Source organism: Anarhichas minor, unplaced genomic scaffold, assembly GCF_050575085.1.
Source record: "Anarhichas minor isolate MPS153535 unplaced genomic scaffold, ASM5057508v1 ptg000027l, whole genome shotgun sequence".
Classification (NCBI taxonomy): domain Eukaryota; kingdom Metazoa; phylum Chordata; class Actinopteri; order Perciformes; family Anarhichadidae; genus Anarhichas; species Anarhichas minor.
The window spans coordinates 12,912,525-12,929,656 of record NW_027466473.1 but is presented as its reverse complement, the minus strand read 5'-3'; the positions used below and the strand labels follow the sequence as shown (position 1 = coordinate 12,929,656).

Here is a 17,132-nt window from a genome sequence, read left to right as displayed (position 1 = left end):
AAAGAAAATCTAATTAGCTGTTTGATATTTATGGGATAAATAAGTAGTGATATGTTGTTATGCGGAATTAATGGAATACATGGCAAAAAACTCCCTTTTCTGTGAATGACGGTAACTCAGTACAGTATGGTGCAGTACAGCACTGAGTGTGGCTCAGCAGCGTGAAAAGGTACTAAAGTTCACTGCCTGGATGATTCCCCTCATGGGTCCTCAGGCTCAGCTGCTCTGGCAGTGTGACCCGAGATAAAGCTTGATGTGTGGGGTTCAGATCTTGGCCTCAGTGCTCGTCTGTTCTGGAGGGTGAAAAGAGGATCGGATCCTCTGAGCTTCATTAACACACAGGTGACCGAATGCTTTGTTGTACCATTCTGGAGATCTTCCCCTGTAACAAGAAAAGCAAATCAGGCACATTAATGATTGCATTGTTTGTTTTTTTAAACTTTTACTATGAGAGCACTTGAAGTCCGCCCCCACACACCTGAGGTCTACTCTGGAGATGTGTATGAGTCTGGTCCTCCCAGTCCCACAGGGCTCGAGGAGGTACTGTGACTCCAGCACCACCCCCCTCACTGCTCCCGTGCGCGGGCTGTCATCATGTTCGATGGACACACACACCAATGCACAGGAGCCTTTACATAGGTCTGTGCGCCATGATCTGAGGGGGCGGAGGGACAAAGAAGATGTGGGAATGTGAGACATGGTTTGGTAACAACTTAAAATTATTTTTATTGTTGACTAATCTGTAGATTATGTAAATCAATGAATTGTTGCTCTATAAAACATTTAAAAATCTTGTTTTGTCTGACAAACCAGAAGAATATTCAATTTATTATAACGCAAGTCAAAGTTAAGCAGCAGTTCTCGCTTGGTATTGATACCAATTCATTTTATTTTGATGGGCTAGTCGACGTAATGTTGCAGCTCTGCTTTTTTATACAGTATGCTATTTGAGACATGTTTATGCATTTTAGGGAATGCTTAAGCAGGTTGTTTTGAGAAGTAATAGTCTAAAAATAAATTCCAAATCAAATAAAGCACGCAAATATCATTAATCCTGACCTTAGTACCACATAGTCACAGCTGGGTTGAGGTGCCATGTTGTGGTGGGAGTACTGGTACACGTCCGTCTGTTTATCCAGCGTCTCCAGAACCTTCTCCTGCTGTAGATCGGCCTGCCACAGAGGGCGCTCTCTCAGCAGCCGCTGCAGCACCTCATCTGGAGCCGCCGACACCTCGACACACACTCGCCATCGCCTCAGAGGGTTACCATCTCCCACCTTACACACATCACGAGGGTTAGATTTATTGTGATGGTGTACAAAAGAGATTCAAAACGTATCTGACCATGTATAATTTGAACAAGTACGTGGGTCTCCATGCACAGAGATGTGTATTAAAAAAAACTGAATTTTCCTTTAATTGTTCCTTTGTTTTTAAAGTCTAACGTTAAACAGTCAGGTTTCCACTTGAGATGTGCTTCCTGCGGAGAAGCTAACTGAGAATGCTCAATGCAAAGTATGCACTAAACAAATAGTATTATAGCTTTCCAATTCAATTTCTTTCTCCCATCTCAAAATCCAACAATATTTCAGAAATTCAATGAACACATACCTTTTTGAATGCCAGTTCTGTATGGTCAGTCGTCGAGCGAGACACCCAGCCTTTGCTCTTATCTTTGGCCTCTTCCAGCAGGTTCTGGACCAGCCCTTCCAGGTAGGTATGATAGGATCCCTCCTCATCCTCCTCGTCCTCGTCCTCATCCACTTCTTCCTCGTGAGCCTTGCACAGCTCGTCCAGCGGGGGCACTATCAGCTCAGCCTCCATATAGGAGTTACGAGACTGGGTCACCATCTCCTCTGGTATCTGCGGGACAGCCGGAGGACGTGCATCACATCACATCACATCGCACCACATCAGCATTTGCACTGAGACGACCGAGATTTAAAACATATCATAGCAGCTCTTCTGGAATATTGTTTTGGTACAAAAGGTGGACAGTTTAATATTACATGTCCTCTGCCTTTCTGATATTATTATCTTACAAAAAACCTTTAAACTCCAACGCTGGTCACTTTCATGTTTTGGAAGAATTACACCATCCTCTGTGGGTTAAGAAGATTTAACCATTCTTGCTCTTGTGAAAACTCTTAAAACCACATTAAACTCAAAAATGCATGGTGATCTGTTTTTCTTCGTCTCTTAATAGGTTTTCGCTGACAGCAGCAGTATATACAGCACACACTGTCAGCCTCAAGATAATGATGGTATACAGTTTTATAAATTAGCTTATTAAACACAATAACACTCAGGCCTTGGATAATAACAACTCAGCAAGGAAAACATCACGACGCTCCGCAGTTATTTTTGTCTGTTAATGTCCCATATTCAGACCTGGACGTGCATCATTTCTTAGCCAACACAATTAATCTGCGTAACGTCTGCCAGTCACTTATCATTTTTCGCCCTTATAGAAACAATTCCCTGTAAATTGTAAATACTGACCTGAAAGAGACACTGGCACTCGGTGATCATGTGACACAGACCCTGGGTGGCTGCCAGGTTCTCACTCAGGTCTTTCTGATCGGGACGACCCGTGGTGTACTTCCTCTGGATTGACCTTGACGGACAGAAATTATACAGAATATCTATTTACACAGAAGTACAGAACAATGCACCATTAGCTTAATAACTATTTACCTTTATTTTCATGGTACTGAATATATAAAATGTTTTAAAATCAAAAAGAAAGAAAAGTAACGAAATAATGTGGCATAGAATTTTACCTAAACTCAATTTAGCATCATATAATGAGGACATCATCTTATCTTAGACCCCATGTTGTAATGCATTTTGCACGGCCGAAGCTATTTTTAGTTTTTCTATGTAAGCATCAGTGTGTTCACCTTGGCGAGAGCAACTCGTTCTTCAGTATGCTGAGGTGGAAGAGCGAAGGTCCCAGACAAACAGCCAGGTTCATCGGCGTCATCTGGTTCTCCTCTACCAAGGAAGTCACGTCACGCAGGAAGTAGAGCAACGCCTGCAGAACCTCCCTGTTTTCGTCCGGCATCAGCAAAATGGCCGCTCTGACGGCCTGCAACCTCTGCTCCTTTGGGACATCTAAAGAAAAAAGATGAGCGGAGGTGAGGAGCGATTGATGGAAGAAAGTCTCAGTTCCCAACATCCAGTCTTTTCATGTCTTTTAGTGCTCATTTCATACACACAAATCATATATAAAGCAAGTAGCTAAAATTGTACTTTTTTATATCAAACACTGTTTCTGACTGAGTTTCCATCAAGGCCAGCTTAACGATTAAGACCATTTACAGTCCCTTCCTCTGAGGCAGATGCTGTGATAACACGTTACAGCATTCATAGCTCCGAGGCGACTTACACTGGTAAATATGCAGGAAGGTTTCCCCCAGCTTGCTTGTTAGCAGAGGCTCTGGAAAGTCTCTGAAGAACTGCTTGACCATGTCGGCCACATCGTAGGCCGACTGGTCCTCGTAGCTCACAGAGTCAGGGGACAACTCACACTGCTGCCTCAGAGCCTGAATACGCGACTTCACGCCAGATTTGCGGAACAATCCCACCTGAGACGGGAAGGAAAGAAGAGTCAGACAAAGCCAACGAGGAAGGCAAAACTGTTGGAAACCACTGGTCTAATGCATTGTATAGTATAGTATAGTATTGTAAAGTGTCCTAGTAAATTAACTAGTAACTGTAGTTACACATGTGTAAAACCACATCTATCTGAAACGTGTAGAAGAACAAGAACTGCAGTATTATAGCATGGAAGTACTCGAGTACAGTAACTGTACTTAGTTACATTTCACTGAGCACTATATATGGTCATGTACAGACTCTAATAAGTGCTGTTGTCCTCTCTAACCTGGTCCAGACAGTGTGTTCTGAGGTGGCTGAGGGCCTGTTGTAAACACAGAGGGAGCGGAAAACCACAGCGCTGGACATGGATGATGAGGGGAACACCAAACACACTCTTCTCTTTGTAGTCTGGCACCTTCATGCGCTTCATAAACTTGGGCACAGACCTGGAAGCGATAGACAGAAAACAATTAGGGAAGTGTGTGGGAGAAAGATTATCTGTCCCTTCATGTACATTGCTGGTCAACAGAATCTCCCTCCCAGGTATAATAAATACAAAAAGGAGTGATTGTTAATAACGATGGTTGTGTGGTTGAGAATCTAAAGCCGGTTTTTGACCTACACTGGCGCCTTTAATTATGCACAGACCCATTGTAAGAGCCAGTATCAGTGTGGTAGATGATATGTTATGGTTTTGTGTGAAGGTGTTGGTGCATGTGGTCCTGCTGATTTAGCTCTGATGTCGAGAAGTTGAAGGAAGCACTAACACACATCACAGATCACACCTTGTAAATTCCTGGAATTATGAATAAATGCATGAAATATGAGCTAATCCTCCCATTGTAGAGAAGAGGGGAGAAACATATGGACGATGTATGTGGCAGAGTGGATACCCACCATGTCCAGCCATGTTTATTAGACATTGAGTATTTCTCCATGATGGCGGTGAGGCGGAGCAAAGAGAACTTCTGCAGCAGGCTGAGCTGGCCCGCTGATTGGCTACTGATCTGCAGTGAAGATGCCGGCTGGTTGAGATGATCAGAGGTCCTGAAGCTGGGCCATCGTAGCCTGGGATGGGGGAGAGAATACCAGTAAAGAATGAGAGACACACAGTGTTTTGGACATATTTCCGATCTATGATAACAACGTTGTTCTCAAACGGAATCATTTCTGAGATCTGGGAATGACACCTATCAAACGTCCTCCAGGTGAGCCAAATTTGTTTTGAAGAGAAAACAAAGGCGAACAGTAAAATGCCCAAACGGCTCATTGTTAACCTCCTTTGTAGTTTATAGACCAACCTTCTGGTTCGTCTTTGACCTACTGCACCACAGTTTTCCTACGCATTGAGAGATTATTACTGACATTTTGGGTGCATTCACCATTGGTTTTACTCACCGTGGTCTTGTCAGCGAGGCCCCGACTCCAGAGTCCCGTCTCTCCCGACTGGTTCCTGTCGAGTCAGTGTCGATCAAGGAGACCCCGTCTCTCTCACCTTCACTGGGGGTGGTCCTGCCCTCCTCTTCCTCCTCCTCCCCCTCCCCTGTCTCATCCTCAGGCAGCACACTGCGGCTCCAGTGGTCCACTATTTGCTGCAAACCGCTGACGTGCTGGATGATGTCATCTAGGTGAGGGAACAGATTTTCCTCCTTCTCTAAGTCCAGTAGGTCTCCTGTGCTGGCGTAGAGGTGGGAGCCCGGAACGTTGTCATAAACACTCACCCTGCTGCCACAGGGAGCTCCAGGACAGGGGGGCTTGGACAGAGGTTTGTCAGACCAGGGCTCACCCGGGCCATTGTTGAGTAGATAGATTTGGGCCCGTGTCCGGGGGCCATTGTTTCCGTCACCAGGGGAAGGCACCAGGCTCTCTATGGACAGAGCTTTTGGAAAGGTGCCTGGTTTATGGTCTTTGGGGATGTGAACGAGGAGGTTTTCATATGAGTGAAACTGGTTTCTGCCAAACTGGCTCTGTCCTTCAGTCCTCTTGCTTTGAGAAAGCAGCTCAATGTCCTCCAGATACATGCTGCTTCTCATGCTGGCGGTGCGGTGTTTTGCACACACGGGCTCCTTCACATTGGGCGCTGCTGCCTCACCGCTGGGGCTAACACTCACCGTGGATTGGTCTTTACAGTTATTGGTAAGCGAGGGGGTGTCACCGTCAGTTTGGTCATTGTGTTCTAGTTGGCTGATGGGAGTACACTGGAGCACCTGCAGTGCGTGAGGCTCCTCGCCCTGCAACACCGGCCCACTGATGACCATAGGTGCCCTGCGATTTGAGCTTTTCCGCTTTGTCGACGGCCCCCAAGTGCGCATTAATTCCATGCGACGCAAAAACTCCTTGGCTTTACTCCGCCCTCCTTGCCCATGGCGGCTGCTCTTGATTGGCAGGGAGTTGTAGTGTGGAAGATCCCTGGAGGGATGGTAGGAAGCAGAGAGAGATGCCATAGATATAGAGTCAGGCATGGCAGAGGCGGAGTCCTCACTATGCAACGAGGAGATTTCTGCGATCTCCTGCTCGCTCTGGTCCGTCAGCACACTCTCAATGCTCATGGTGCTGTCCAACAGGAAGTCCAGTGGACTTTCAGTGGTGCTGTCCAACAGGAAGTCTTGCAGGCGCGACCAACGTCGGCTGCTCCACTCAAACGTCCACCTTTTACTGATGGCCAACGGGTCATCTTCATCAGAGTCATCACCCTATGGAACCATAAAGGAGTTATTACAGGGTCAAAAGATTGCAACACAAAGCTCCAAATAAGAGTTACTATAGAATTAAGATCTTCTGTTGTGTTCATATATCAAAAATCCCGATTGACTTGTTTTATTTCACTTCTAGGCCATTTCGGACTTACTACAAATTAATCCAGACTTTGGACAGATTTGGAAAAGTATCCTTCATCATGAGCACTACTGAACAGAAAATATCTGGACATTAGCACTAGTTGACCCTTCAACTGGATTTCATAAATACCATTGAAGTGTCTTATACATATATATCTATATCTATATCTACTGGATAGATCTATATATCCAGTCTGAATTGTCATCAACTTAGAGTTGTGAACATCAACATTACATGGTGAATCCACTTTGAGGAGCATGGCATCATATTTTCAGATCTACACTGACCAGACAAAGAACTGACCAGCTACACACAGATTGTATGAAAAAGCAATGAACACAAATCTACCTATACAATCCTCATGTGTCTATTTGTGGCAGCTGACAAAGCATCAGCAAAGCAACAACAAAGAGTTTGTTAAGTTGATGGCTTACAGTTAAACGAGGTTGTCTTACTTTCTTCTTGGGGTGGCTGACGTCCAGTTTCATGGAGGCACACTTGTTCAGAGTATTTAGACGTCTGCAACATAAACGCACAGTAAGTTACATGTGTTGGATATGTTTTGTCTGTTGCAGTGTTCATGAACTGTCACATTCTCATTTTCACTCTCTTCTCTCTCATTCCTCACTCTCCTCCTCACTTATGATGTTTTCTGACTCTATCCTTCTCATTACACTCTCCCTATCCCTTTCTCCCAAACTGACTCTACTCCTCCCTCTCCTCTGGCATCAATCAGCTGGGACTGATCCTCACCCTCAAGGAGTGCATTTCCCCCAAAACACAGCTGGCTCCTCCCTTCCACTTCCCTACCTCCTCCCTTCATCTGTCACCCATCCCCACCCCCCTTCCACTTTCCTGCTCTGGAGCGCTGCGGGCAACCTCCTTCGCAAAACGTCTCGGTGCAGTCTGCACCCACCCACGTTCTCCCCCCCCCCCCCCTTCTGCAACTCAGGGAATGTGAACAGCGGCTGGTTAGGAGGGTGGTGTCTGTGTTGGTGCCTTTCAAGATGGGATCATTAAAAACATCTTTTGGGGCTCGTGACCTCTGTCATTTGAAAGATTTCAGCCTCTAATAGCACACTCAGAAATCCTCTTTTGTTCACTGTTTATTTTCTCTGTCCTCTCATACAAACGGGCAGACAAGGGATTGTTTGATATAAACCAGAATGAAATACCAACAGGAAACAGCAAGCTGTCTTTCTGGCTGAAAGTAAACATTTAAGTTTGAAAATATACAGGGGGAGCCCCTGGAGTCTCCACACCCTGTATTTCTGCTGCAGGATGGAACAAACAATTCGTCCTGGTTGAACATATCCATACAGATTTAGAATGATATGCTCCATAAACTATGTATTCTTGCATCCATATAGCTGTATATCATCTAAATTTAAGTTTAAGAGTGATGCATGAACAAGAGAGATCTTACTGTGAGTGTATCTTCCAGCTTCTGAGACATTCTCAGGGGGTCCGATACATATTCTCTCACAATACAGCTTTTGGGAAATCACTAACGCTATAATTACCACACCCTCCTCTACCGTAGACATTGAAGAGGCGGGGGTGTATAGAGAAGACGGAAAAAGGTAAAGGGTACAATGGTGCGAGGTGGGAAAACGTCCATGGAAAGAGAGGAATGGGAGATGCGAGACAAAAAGATCATAAAGGTGTGCAAAGGGACATAAAAAACACACTCAAAGCCATCTGATAGAATAGACTGGCATCCCCTCACTCCTTCCCCATTCCCTTTACCCCTCAGCCCCCCCATTTCTTTGCCCCCTGAGGGTTTCTGCTCTTTGAATGGGAGATCAGAGCACTGCAGAGGGGAGGGAAGGCGACCAGATCAAAGCCCGGGCTGTCTGAGCACGAAACAGGAGTGGGGAGTTCATTAGGGGTCGGGGTCAGACATCTAATGATTAGCGGTTAGCACCAGGCCGCAGGGACAAGGACAGAATCTGGGTTTTTACTAGTGTTAAATGGGCACACCAAAAAGTGAGGTTTGCATGTGTATGGCCGGGTTGACTGAAGTGTACAAATATTAACATGTGTGTTTATACAAGTGTCCTTACCGACATAGAGGCTCTACCAGATCCCGGTCTAAAAAGTCGTGGTCCCTTTTCACAGAGGAAATGTCAACTGGAAACTGGGAATCTGTACGAGAGAGAGAGTGAGAGAGGAAGAAGAAAAAACAGTGATTGAGTTTAAATAGTTAATGACTGACAGGAAACGGCAGTTTTCTCTTCCGGTTAACCATTACTGAAGTCTGTGAAGCATGGCACAACTGCTGCCGCCGCTGTTGACACCTGTCTTGTGCATATGAAGTTTAAAGAAAATACACACACGCCTTTTTTAACCCCAAAATAACCTGAATTCCACACAATGCCAAAAGGACTCAAGCCTTTTATTTTGGTGATTCTCTGTGTGTGGTGGCCGTCTGCAGGCATCGTGTCCACCCGGGAGCAGCCAAAGAGTCCAAGAGGCGGCCATCCATAACCCAACATTACTGGAGCTCACAGCAGTTCTCAGCACATTGTGTGTGTGTGTGTGTGTGTGTGTGTGTGTGGGCTGCTAAAGCAGGACTGCTGGGTTTTTAGAGCTACTTCTTAGATTACTGGGGCCATTTCCTGTTTGTGCCTCAACTGTGTGAGACCCGATGATCATCACATGAATGAGCGCCTGTAGGCTTCACAGATAGGCGGGTAGAGGGCAAAACGGAAGGAAGGAAGGAGAAAAGAAAGCTGAATGAAAAGCTAGACAGACAGAGATAGTAAGGAAATACAGGCCAGAGAAAGGTGGAAGAAAGAAGAGAGAAAGAGAAGCTGTGAGAGTCCCAGCAGTGATAACAAGGCCTTTCCCATGACCCCTCCCTCTGGACAGGAACTAGAGCCTGGAAATAGAACGCAGCGGCCCAGCAGACGAGGATATACGCAGAGAGAGGGATGGCAGAAAAAGAGAGAGAAACACAGACGATGGAAAAAAGAGACAAACTCAGAAGCAGGATTGAACAAAAAGGAGAGATTTGAAGGGGGACGTCTTTGTGTGAAACAAGGCAGCTGGATAAATGCTGTACTTTGGCTACTGTATGTGTGTGTGTGTGTGTGTGTGTGTGTGTGTGTGTGTGTTACCTTCATAGAGCTGGGCGTACTGTGGAAATCCCGCTGCTCGAAGCCAATCACAAGCCTCCTTAGCCTCAATCTCTGTAAAGCCAAAAAAAAACAAATGTGTGAGTGCACACATTAACATATTTGGGATCTACTCTGTAATATGAAATCTGAAAACACATAATATCACAACATTTTTGTGGAGGAAAGTCCCCACATTATTGAATTTCCTTCTGAATTCCACCGGACTGATGTCTTTTATATGCACAGCTTGATGTGCCGTGTTAATTATTCGCTCTCTCAAAATAAACACGGATAAATTCAGAGTCATAAAGAGCATAACATCCCACTATCCCAGCTTTTGTAGCTTATAGAAGAGGAACATCTCAGGGAGTTACATTTTCCTCTGGGAATTGACTGGAATGATGAGATTGGAAAAGCTGGAAGTGAGCCAGTGAGGGACAAAGGAAACACTTTACACAATTTAACCAGCAGTCAGATTTCAGCCGTTAATGCGTAAGTTTAACAGGCCTTACACATGGCACCACACCCCATTAGATGCTGCCGCCAGCACCGCGGAACCTTTTACAGGCATTTGTTTTACTACTTTTTTCCGCCAGCATATGTATTGCTCACACTGCTAGACTCTGCACCGTTCATGTATGTATGTGTGTGTATGTCTGTGTGTGTGTGTGTGTGTGTGTGTGTAGGTTCTCTTTATGAGCAGACACTGATTAAACTGCTCTGCAAAGCTTTGTGCTGACAAAGACATTTGAAAGAAGTTGGTGCCAGCAATGACATTAGTATTTTTTTTACAAAGAAAATGGTTGAAATTAAAGCAATGTAAAAGATATAATACATACACAGACACGTACATACGCAAAAACGCATTTACACCGATACATACACACATATGTTTAAAAACTGTAAATAACTGTGAGTGGAAAAGCTTAGGGTTTGTAGGTGGACACCGTCTAAAAACTCAAAGCAAGGTTAAACAAATTATGTACGTTTTTTGAAGTTGTAAAGTTAAAATAATAATAAATTCCACACATAGTTATCACAATACAATAACGTCACTATCATCAAAAACCCACCAACTTTCAACACTATTTCTGCATCACTCTGCAGTCGCCGTCCTGATCTCGTACCTCTTTTTAAAACCATCCTCCTTCTCACTCCTCTCATTCACTCATTTAGAGGTGCTGGCAGTGAATGGGAGAAGCACCGCAGAAACACAGGAGACAAAGCAGGGCAATAAAAAGCCTCCGTCCTCACCATCACAGATGAGAACGGTCAGAGGAAATTATCTTTTCACCGCAATCCAGCAATTACATCCCTCTCCCAGCATTTTCAGCATAACTCCTCTCTCTCTCTCTAAATCACATATGAAGCAACAGATCAGGAAAAATACTTCTTGTAACACTCTGAAAATAGACAGAGAAACACCAGAGAGAGCCTGCAGGGTTGAGAGGACTGAAAACTTACTTGGAGCCCTCATGGTGCAAGTGATGATATGCTTCCATTCATTTCTCCTGTGCTCACTTTCCTCTCCATCCCATGGCACATCCACTCGCTGCTATCCGGCTTTCCATCAAGCGGCAACGATTCTGCACTTTCCTCCTCTCTGCCTTTCCAACCCTTGTGTTTACAACTCTGCCTCCCTCTCTCAGCCTGCCCCATGCAGGGTTTCTCTTCCCTCTAATTTTCTCCTCAACCTCCTCTCTCGCACTTTCTGCTTCGTTAGGATCCACATACAAAATCTCTCTATTTTTACACCTCTCTCTGCATGATGCTGCACTAGACTCTTTCTTCTCCTCACTCTTATTTTAGTATGTCACTTGCTTTTCCCCTCTTGTTTATTCTTGTGTAAATGTATTTTTACTCTGTACTCTCTCTGCACTTTTCTTGCTGATAACCTTGCCTCGTCCCCTCAGGTTCTCTCTCTAAAGGCAAACACTTCCCTTCATCCATACGTCCGCTTTGCTTCTCCTCATCCTTTCGTCCTCTTTGCTCCTACACGAAGCTGGCCGATGACACCAACTCCACATCTTCTTTGTCATCACCAGAGCTGCTGCTGCCCATCGCACCCATTGAGGAAATGGCTAATTTCAGCTGGCGTTTGCATCAAGCCAGCCCCCGCGGTCACAGACTGAGGACTGGTGGACGCTAACTTCACATGTCAGCTAAAACCTACTGGCAGGCCAGCAAGGAGACTCTGACCTCGGCCTCCTTCTTTTGCTTTACTCTACAAAACTGCGGAGCAGAACAATGTGTGGGAGAATGCAATGTGTACGCACACACGTACATTACACACACCAGCGCAGATATTTAGCACAGTCCAGATGTTGCCCCCAGTGAGTCAGAGGATACAAAACGGATGAGACAGACAGACAGCTGGGGTGGGAGGGAGGGCAGCTGAGATGGACAGACCCTGTGGGAAAACCACAGGGAGGAAGACATACCACACCAGCCGCGTATTTACTGAGATGCAGATGAAGAGCGGGATACATTACGATAAGTCTACATTTTTCTAATTGTCCACAAATCCCATACAAAGACCAAAACCAACAATCAATTAATCCTGCTTCAAAGTACTTCCTGTGTTTCCCTATGCAATAACACATCAGTGAGCCATTGTCCATTCTGTTGTTCTGTGTTTTTGCAGAAAAATTAGGACAAACACATAACATCCTCCAGCAATCCTAGAGCTAAAGTTTTAGTTCTTCAAGTAAATGCCATTGTAGAGCCACACAAATATTCTTACTGTGCTGCAGCATCCTGCCATAGCAATGGCAACACTCAATTTAGTGAGTATAAATGAGGGATACCTACACATCCTGCGACTTATCAATTAACCTCCATTACACTGACTTTTGTAGTGTTGCATTCAAAAGTAACTAATAGTTATGAAGCTGTTGTAGTCCCCCCCCCCCCCCAAATAGTTTTTTCTCCTTAGAAAAAGCACACAACAGCGTTTTTTGTTTTTTTGCATGTGTAATTGGCAATGCGTCTTTGTGTTTGTGCACCGAGGTGCCAAGTGGCCAAGCTCCTGTCAGCATGGGAACAAAGCACCGCTATTCATCTGTGCAGAATTTAATCAAGAGATTAATTAGTACACCAATATGTTATTAGTGGGCCACAAAACAGACAAATGCACACAGTCAGACGGAGCTAATCCAAGCTGCCTACCGTGCTTTTCCTTCAGTCTATTCCATGTCCCCGTGTTCCTGCTGTGGAGAATATATGACATCAGGCAGCAAGCCACTAGGATAACAGCGGGGAAGGTAGACAGATGGTATGTGTATGAGTGTGTGATGGGCTTGTGAATGTGGGCGTCCATGTGTGGGACAAATGGGCTGTAAGGTAGTTCCTTACATAACAAGGACGCCAGCTACGTTACATAATACACATAATACAAGCATCCCCGTGTCCTCACAGCTTTTTCTCAGAAAGTGTGCCTTTGCCTTTCTTTCTTCTACCTTTCATTTCCTCCCTTTTATCCAACGCCAGTAACCTTGACTTTCTGACAGCCTTTTCTCAGTGTTATGTCTGCCTTGTGCTGGGTCTCAAGGGCCCTGAAGTGCCATGCATGACATCATTTCCTGCTCTTAATTTCCCAGGCGTCCAGAGCGGCATGTGACCTAAAACCAGCAACAGGAAGTGGACAACTCAACTGGATTGAACATGTCAGAAGGGACACACAGACCATGTATATGTCACACAGACCATGTATATGTCACACAGACCATGTATATGTCACACAGACCATGGGGCAACAGAGATCAGAACTAGAAAGTTTGTTTAATTTTACAAAGTTGTATTCAATCGCTGTTTGTTTAAATGTGTCATTTCAGTCCAAATTCATTTGATACCTAGAAGATAAACCACACTGATAAGGGACTGACAAGAGATAGCTTATAGTTAGGCTGTATAGACATGAATTGAGCGATCCTTCTACAATACTACACACACACACACACACACACATGCTGCCTGGAAAGCAGCCATATTCCCACATAAGCCAAAGCACTTAGTCCTTCATGTTTTAAGGTCACAAAGGGGGAAAAAAAAAAGTAGTGAAGAAGGCAGAAGAGGAGTGATGGGAGAGAGGAAGGAAGGGAGGGAGGGACTTTAAAAAAATAATATGTCCGTCCCATCACATATGGTTCATCTGCAATGATGTAGAGCCCTCAGGAATGTGCTGTAAAACAGCATCAACAAGGCATTAAATCGGTTCAGGCGCAGCGTCTCCTGTGCAGCACTCACTGAGGACTGCAGATGTTAGACAGCCCTGTGTATATGTGTATATATATATATATATATATATATATATATATATATATATATATATATATATATATATATATATATATATATATATATATATATATATATATATATATATATATATATATATATATATATATATATATATATATATATATATATATATATATATATATATATATATATATATATATATATATATATATATATATATATATATATATATATATATATATATATATATATATATATATATATATAAGGACAGAAATGGCAGGACTGCTGTGAGTTAGCAGTATTAATAGGATGGATTATAAAGATCAAGTTGAGTATTTGGTTATGCCACTTTCCTCCAGCAGAGGTTGTTAAAGCAATGTGTTACAGCAATGCACTTAATCTTCAGGCTATGATTACATGATGTATGTGTGCTGCATTTGATACGTTCTGCTATTTAGTGATTGAGCATTTATGGTTTTGGGCTATAATTTCCTCTTTTTTACTTATTCTTTGCAACTTTTCCAACAAGCTGTGAGCACAACACTAAGTTCACTTTAAGCTGATATGGCGAACAGCTCGCAAACAGTTGCATATTTTGTAATTGTAACAGTTTGTGGCCACCTGGTGAAGGTGAGTCAGATATTCACTTTTCTTTAAGCTCTGTTTTTGGTCTCCACCAACTCCTGTGTGAAATATCTGACTTTTCAGCTGCTAAAACGTCCACTATCTTCAACAGCTATAGTCACTAACTTTGTCTGTCTGCTATTTAGTGCTGAGCAGGTAACATAGTAATTTTATCATTGTTATTATAACAATACTGGTAACTGCTGCTTTAAATTGTCACCTATCTGTAAATAGGCCATGTGCATAAGAAAATCTAAATTGCAGGAAAAGGCATGTACTTTGAGATATGAATCAAACTATTGCTTTTGAGAAGTGTCAGATTAGGGGTCACTGAGTTATTTTTTTATTTAAGTCTGTCTGAGACTCTACCAGCTGCTAAGAAGTGGAATGCAACTTGGGAGAGAATGTGTGAGAAAGACAGAGAGAGAGAGAGAGAGAGAGAGAGAGAGTACGATTGGAGGAGAAGAGGACAAAAGTGTGTATAAGTGCAACAGGCAAGGAGTGAAAGCTGAATAGATCATACCATCATTCAAAAACAGCGCAGGCATGAACTTGCTTCTCCATCTACATTCCTCATCTGCCACAGCTGTCATATCACTCTTTCTCTCCTTCACGCAGTTTTTTTAGATGCTTCACACGAGATTTGGCTCGCAGAGGATAAAAAAAAACACAAGACCTGACATGTTTCTGCTTCCTCATAAAACCAGAGTTGTGTACCACGGTACATGAGAACAACAAACAACACAAACACACGATCTGATCTCTATCAAGTGTACCAACATGGCACCAGGGAAAAACGTCAGAATACAAAGGAGAGAGACTCATCTTCTACAAAGACCTCAACAAACATAAGAATAACCCACAGCCTCTCTATGAATGACGGGATGTTCTCTTCACTCCGCGGGAAACTTGAGTCATGTGACAGGAAGTTGAGGAAGTAGCCATGGAATACAATTTGGATCCCTACCTACATAGACAAAAACAATAACACTACAGTCCTTTATGGTTTGTTATGACTTCTTTCAGATTTATGAAAGACATCTTTGGAGGACGGGAGGCTCCATATGTCCGACTATTAAAACCAGAAGGAAGTGTGTGTGCAGGCAATCCTTGGTGTGTAAGATCTTACCAAAAAAGAAAGCAAATAAAAAGCATGATGAAACAGAAGAGAGGTGAGTTACTTCTAAAAGTTGGGTCTATTCATTTTTGGTGTCGAGTAAACCTCTGATGAATAGGTCAAATGTTGAAAAATTCCTACGTAAGGAAGACATGAAACAGCTGCAATCAGAGTCCCTTCCTATGTTTTAAAACTGACACACTTCCTTTATCAAAGCATTGTTTGAATCTGCACCCAGTTCAGTTTTTCCACAGGAGAAAAGAAAACTAATAGACAAGAGGTAGACTTAAAATATCTAAGTGTCAATCTATTCATGTTCCATCTCTCTTTTGTCAAAAAAACAAAAAATCCAGAACATCCAACTAATCGGATAAAAAGACACCGTAAAACCAGTCACAAATCTAATCACGCTGGTGTGATTCAACTCTCTCTAGTTCTACCTTGTGCCAGCCTCCATAGCAGCTGCTTGCGGGCAATGATGCGTGAGAGGCGCAGGGCAGAGCGCCGCCGAGGAGTGTCGCCCAGCCTCAGGTAGTAGTCCTGCCCGTGAGAGGTCATGGCCCCCAGACAAGATCCCTCATTGGAGCTGTCGCCGTCGCTCTCGCCGTCATTACTGTCGTCCTCGGCACTTTGATCCATGCTGTCCGTGATGTCATCAATTTCCATACCCCTACTGTCTGCAACATCAGCGCTGTCCTCGGCACAGACGGTGTCAGCGCTCTCAGCGTCGCCCCTCACATCCTCATCTTTGGCAGCTTTCATGCTGTTCCCATTGTCCACAGGGTCCAGACTGTGGTTTGCTGTCTCTCCCTTTCCTGCAGCATTTGCTCGGTGCGCCACACTGTCTGTAGTCGCTGCCACATCATCCATACCAGCCAAACTGTTGTCCACAGCCTCCATAATAACATAACATCTAAAGCTCACTAACCTACAAATCTTCCTCCCTTCACGTCCTGATGAGTTGTTGTGAGTGCACACCTTCTAAATTCCTGTGTCTAACATGCCCTCACTGGAAGCCGAATCGGCTCCCCCTCCCAACTGCCTCCTCCCTCCAACTCAGTCGAACAAACACAAAATTTCATCACACCACCTGACACGGATGACAGACCTTATTCTCCCCACAAACACACAAACACGCATTTGCCGACCTCGCAGCTGAGATTGGAGGAAGACTCGCAAACTCTTGCTTCCACAAGGTTTTTCCTTTTGGCCACATGACCAGCAGCCAATGGCGTGAGAGCTCAGGGAACACCGCTCTGCTTCCTGAAGCTGTGCCAAAGACACAATTTGGTACATGCCTCGGGCAAATGTGCACATGTGTGTGTGTGTGAGAGAAAGGAATATCTGAGATGGAAGATGTGATCAGATTGGGGATAGGCCTGGAAGAAAAAAACACTATCCCAAAGACCGTCTGCCACTGTGACATGGGAAAGGGCAGAACAATAGAGAGTTTGTGGGTGTTATTATAGGAGCAAACCTATTGTTCCTAAAGTTGAGTGGATTGTTATGCCATTGAGAAAAGTTCTCTAAATCCACACCATCAAGTTCATACCACGGAATTCCCC

General features: G+C 44.0%; 1 protein-coding gene across 1 annotated transcript; it reads right to left on the bottom strand.

Moving 5' to 3' along the window:
- Positions 1-264: 264 nt before the first annotated feature.
- Positions 265-16,467, bottom strand: stard13a (StAR related lipid transfer domain containing 13a). Its single transcript, XM_076101832.1, has 14 exons — positions 16,008-16,467; positions 9,564-9,635; positions 8,508-8,589; positions 6,897-6,960; positions 5,002-6,296; positions 4,501-4,671; positions 3,890-4,049; positions 3,392-3,590; positions 2,904-3,117; positions 2,503-2,617; positions 1,612-1,863; positions 1,060-1,277; positions 479-655; positions 265-382 (listed from the first exon to the last, which is right to left on the bottom strand). The coding sequence occupies exons 1-14, from the start codon at positions 16,465-16,467 to the stop codon at positions 265-267; spliced, it is 3,597 nt and encodes a 1,198-aa protein (XP_075957947.1).
- Positions 16,468-17,132: the final 665 nt, after the last annotated feature.

What these genes read in the sequence shown, in the direction of transcription:
- stard13a (XM_076101832.1), bottom strand. Translation starts at nt 16,467, where the DNA reads ATGGAGGCTGTGGACAACAGTTTGGCTGGTATGGATGATGTGGCAGCG. An exon ending in GTACGCCCAGCTCTATGAAG is followed by an intron (nt 8,590 to 9,563) that starts GTAACACACACA and finishes TCTCTCGTACAG; the next exon opens with ATTCCCAGTTTCCAGTTGAC. An exon ending in TCAGCCACCCCAAGAAGAAA is followed by an intron (nt 6,297 to 6,896) that starts GTAAGACAACCT and finishes ATGGTTCCATAG; the next exon opens with GGTGATGACTCTGATGAAGA.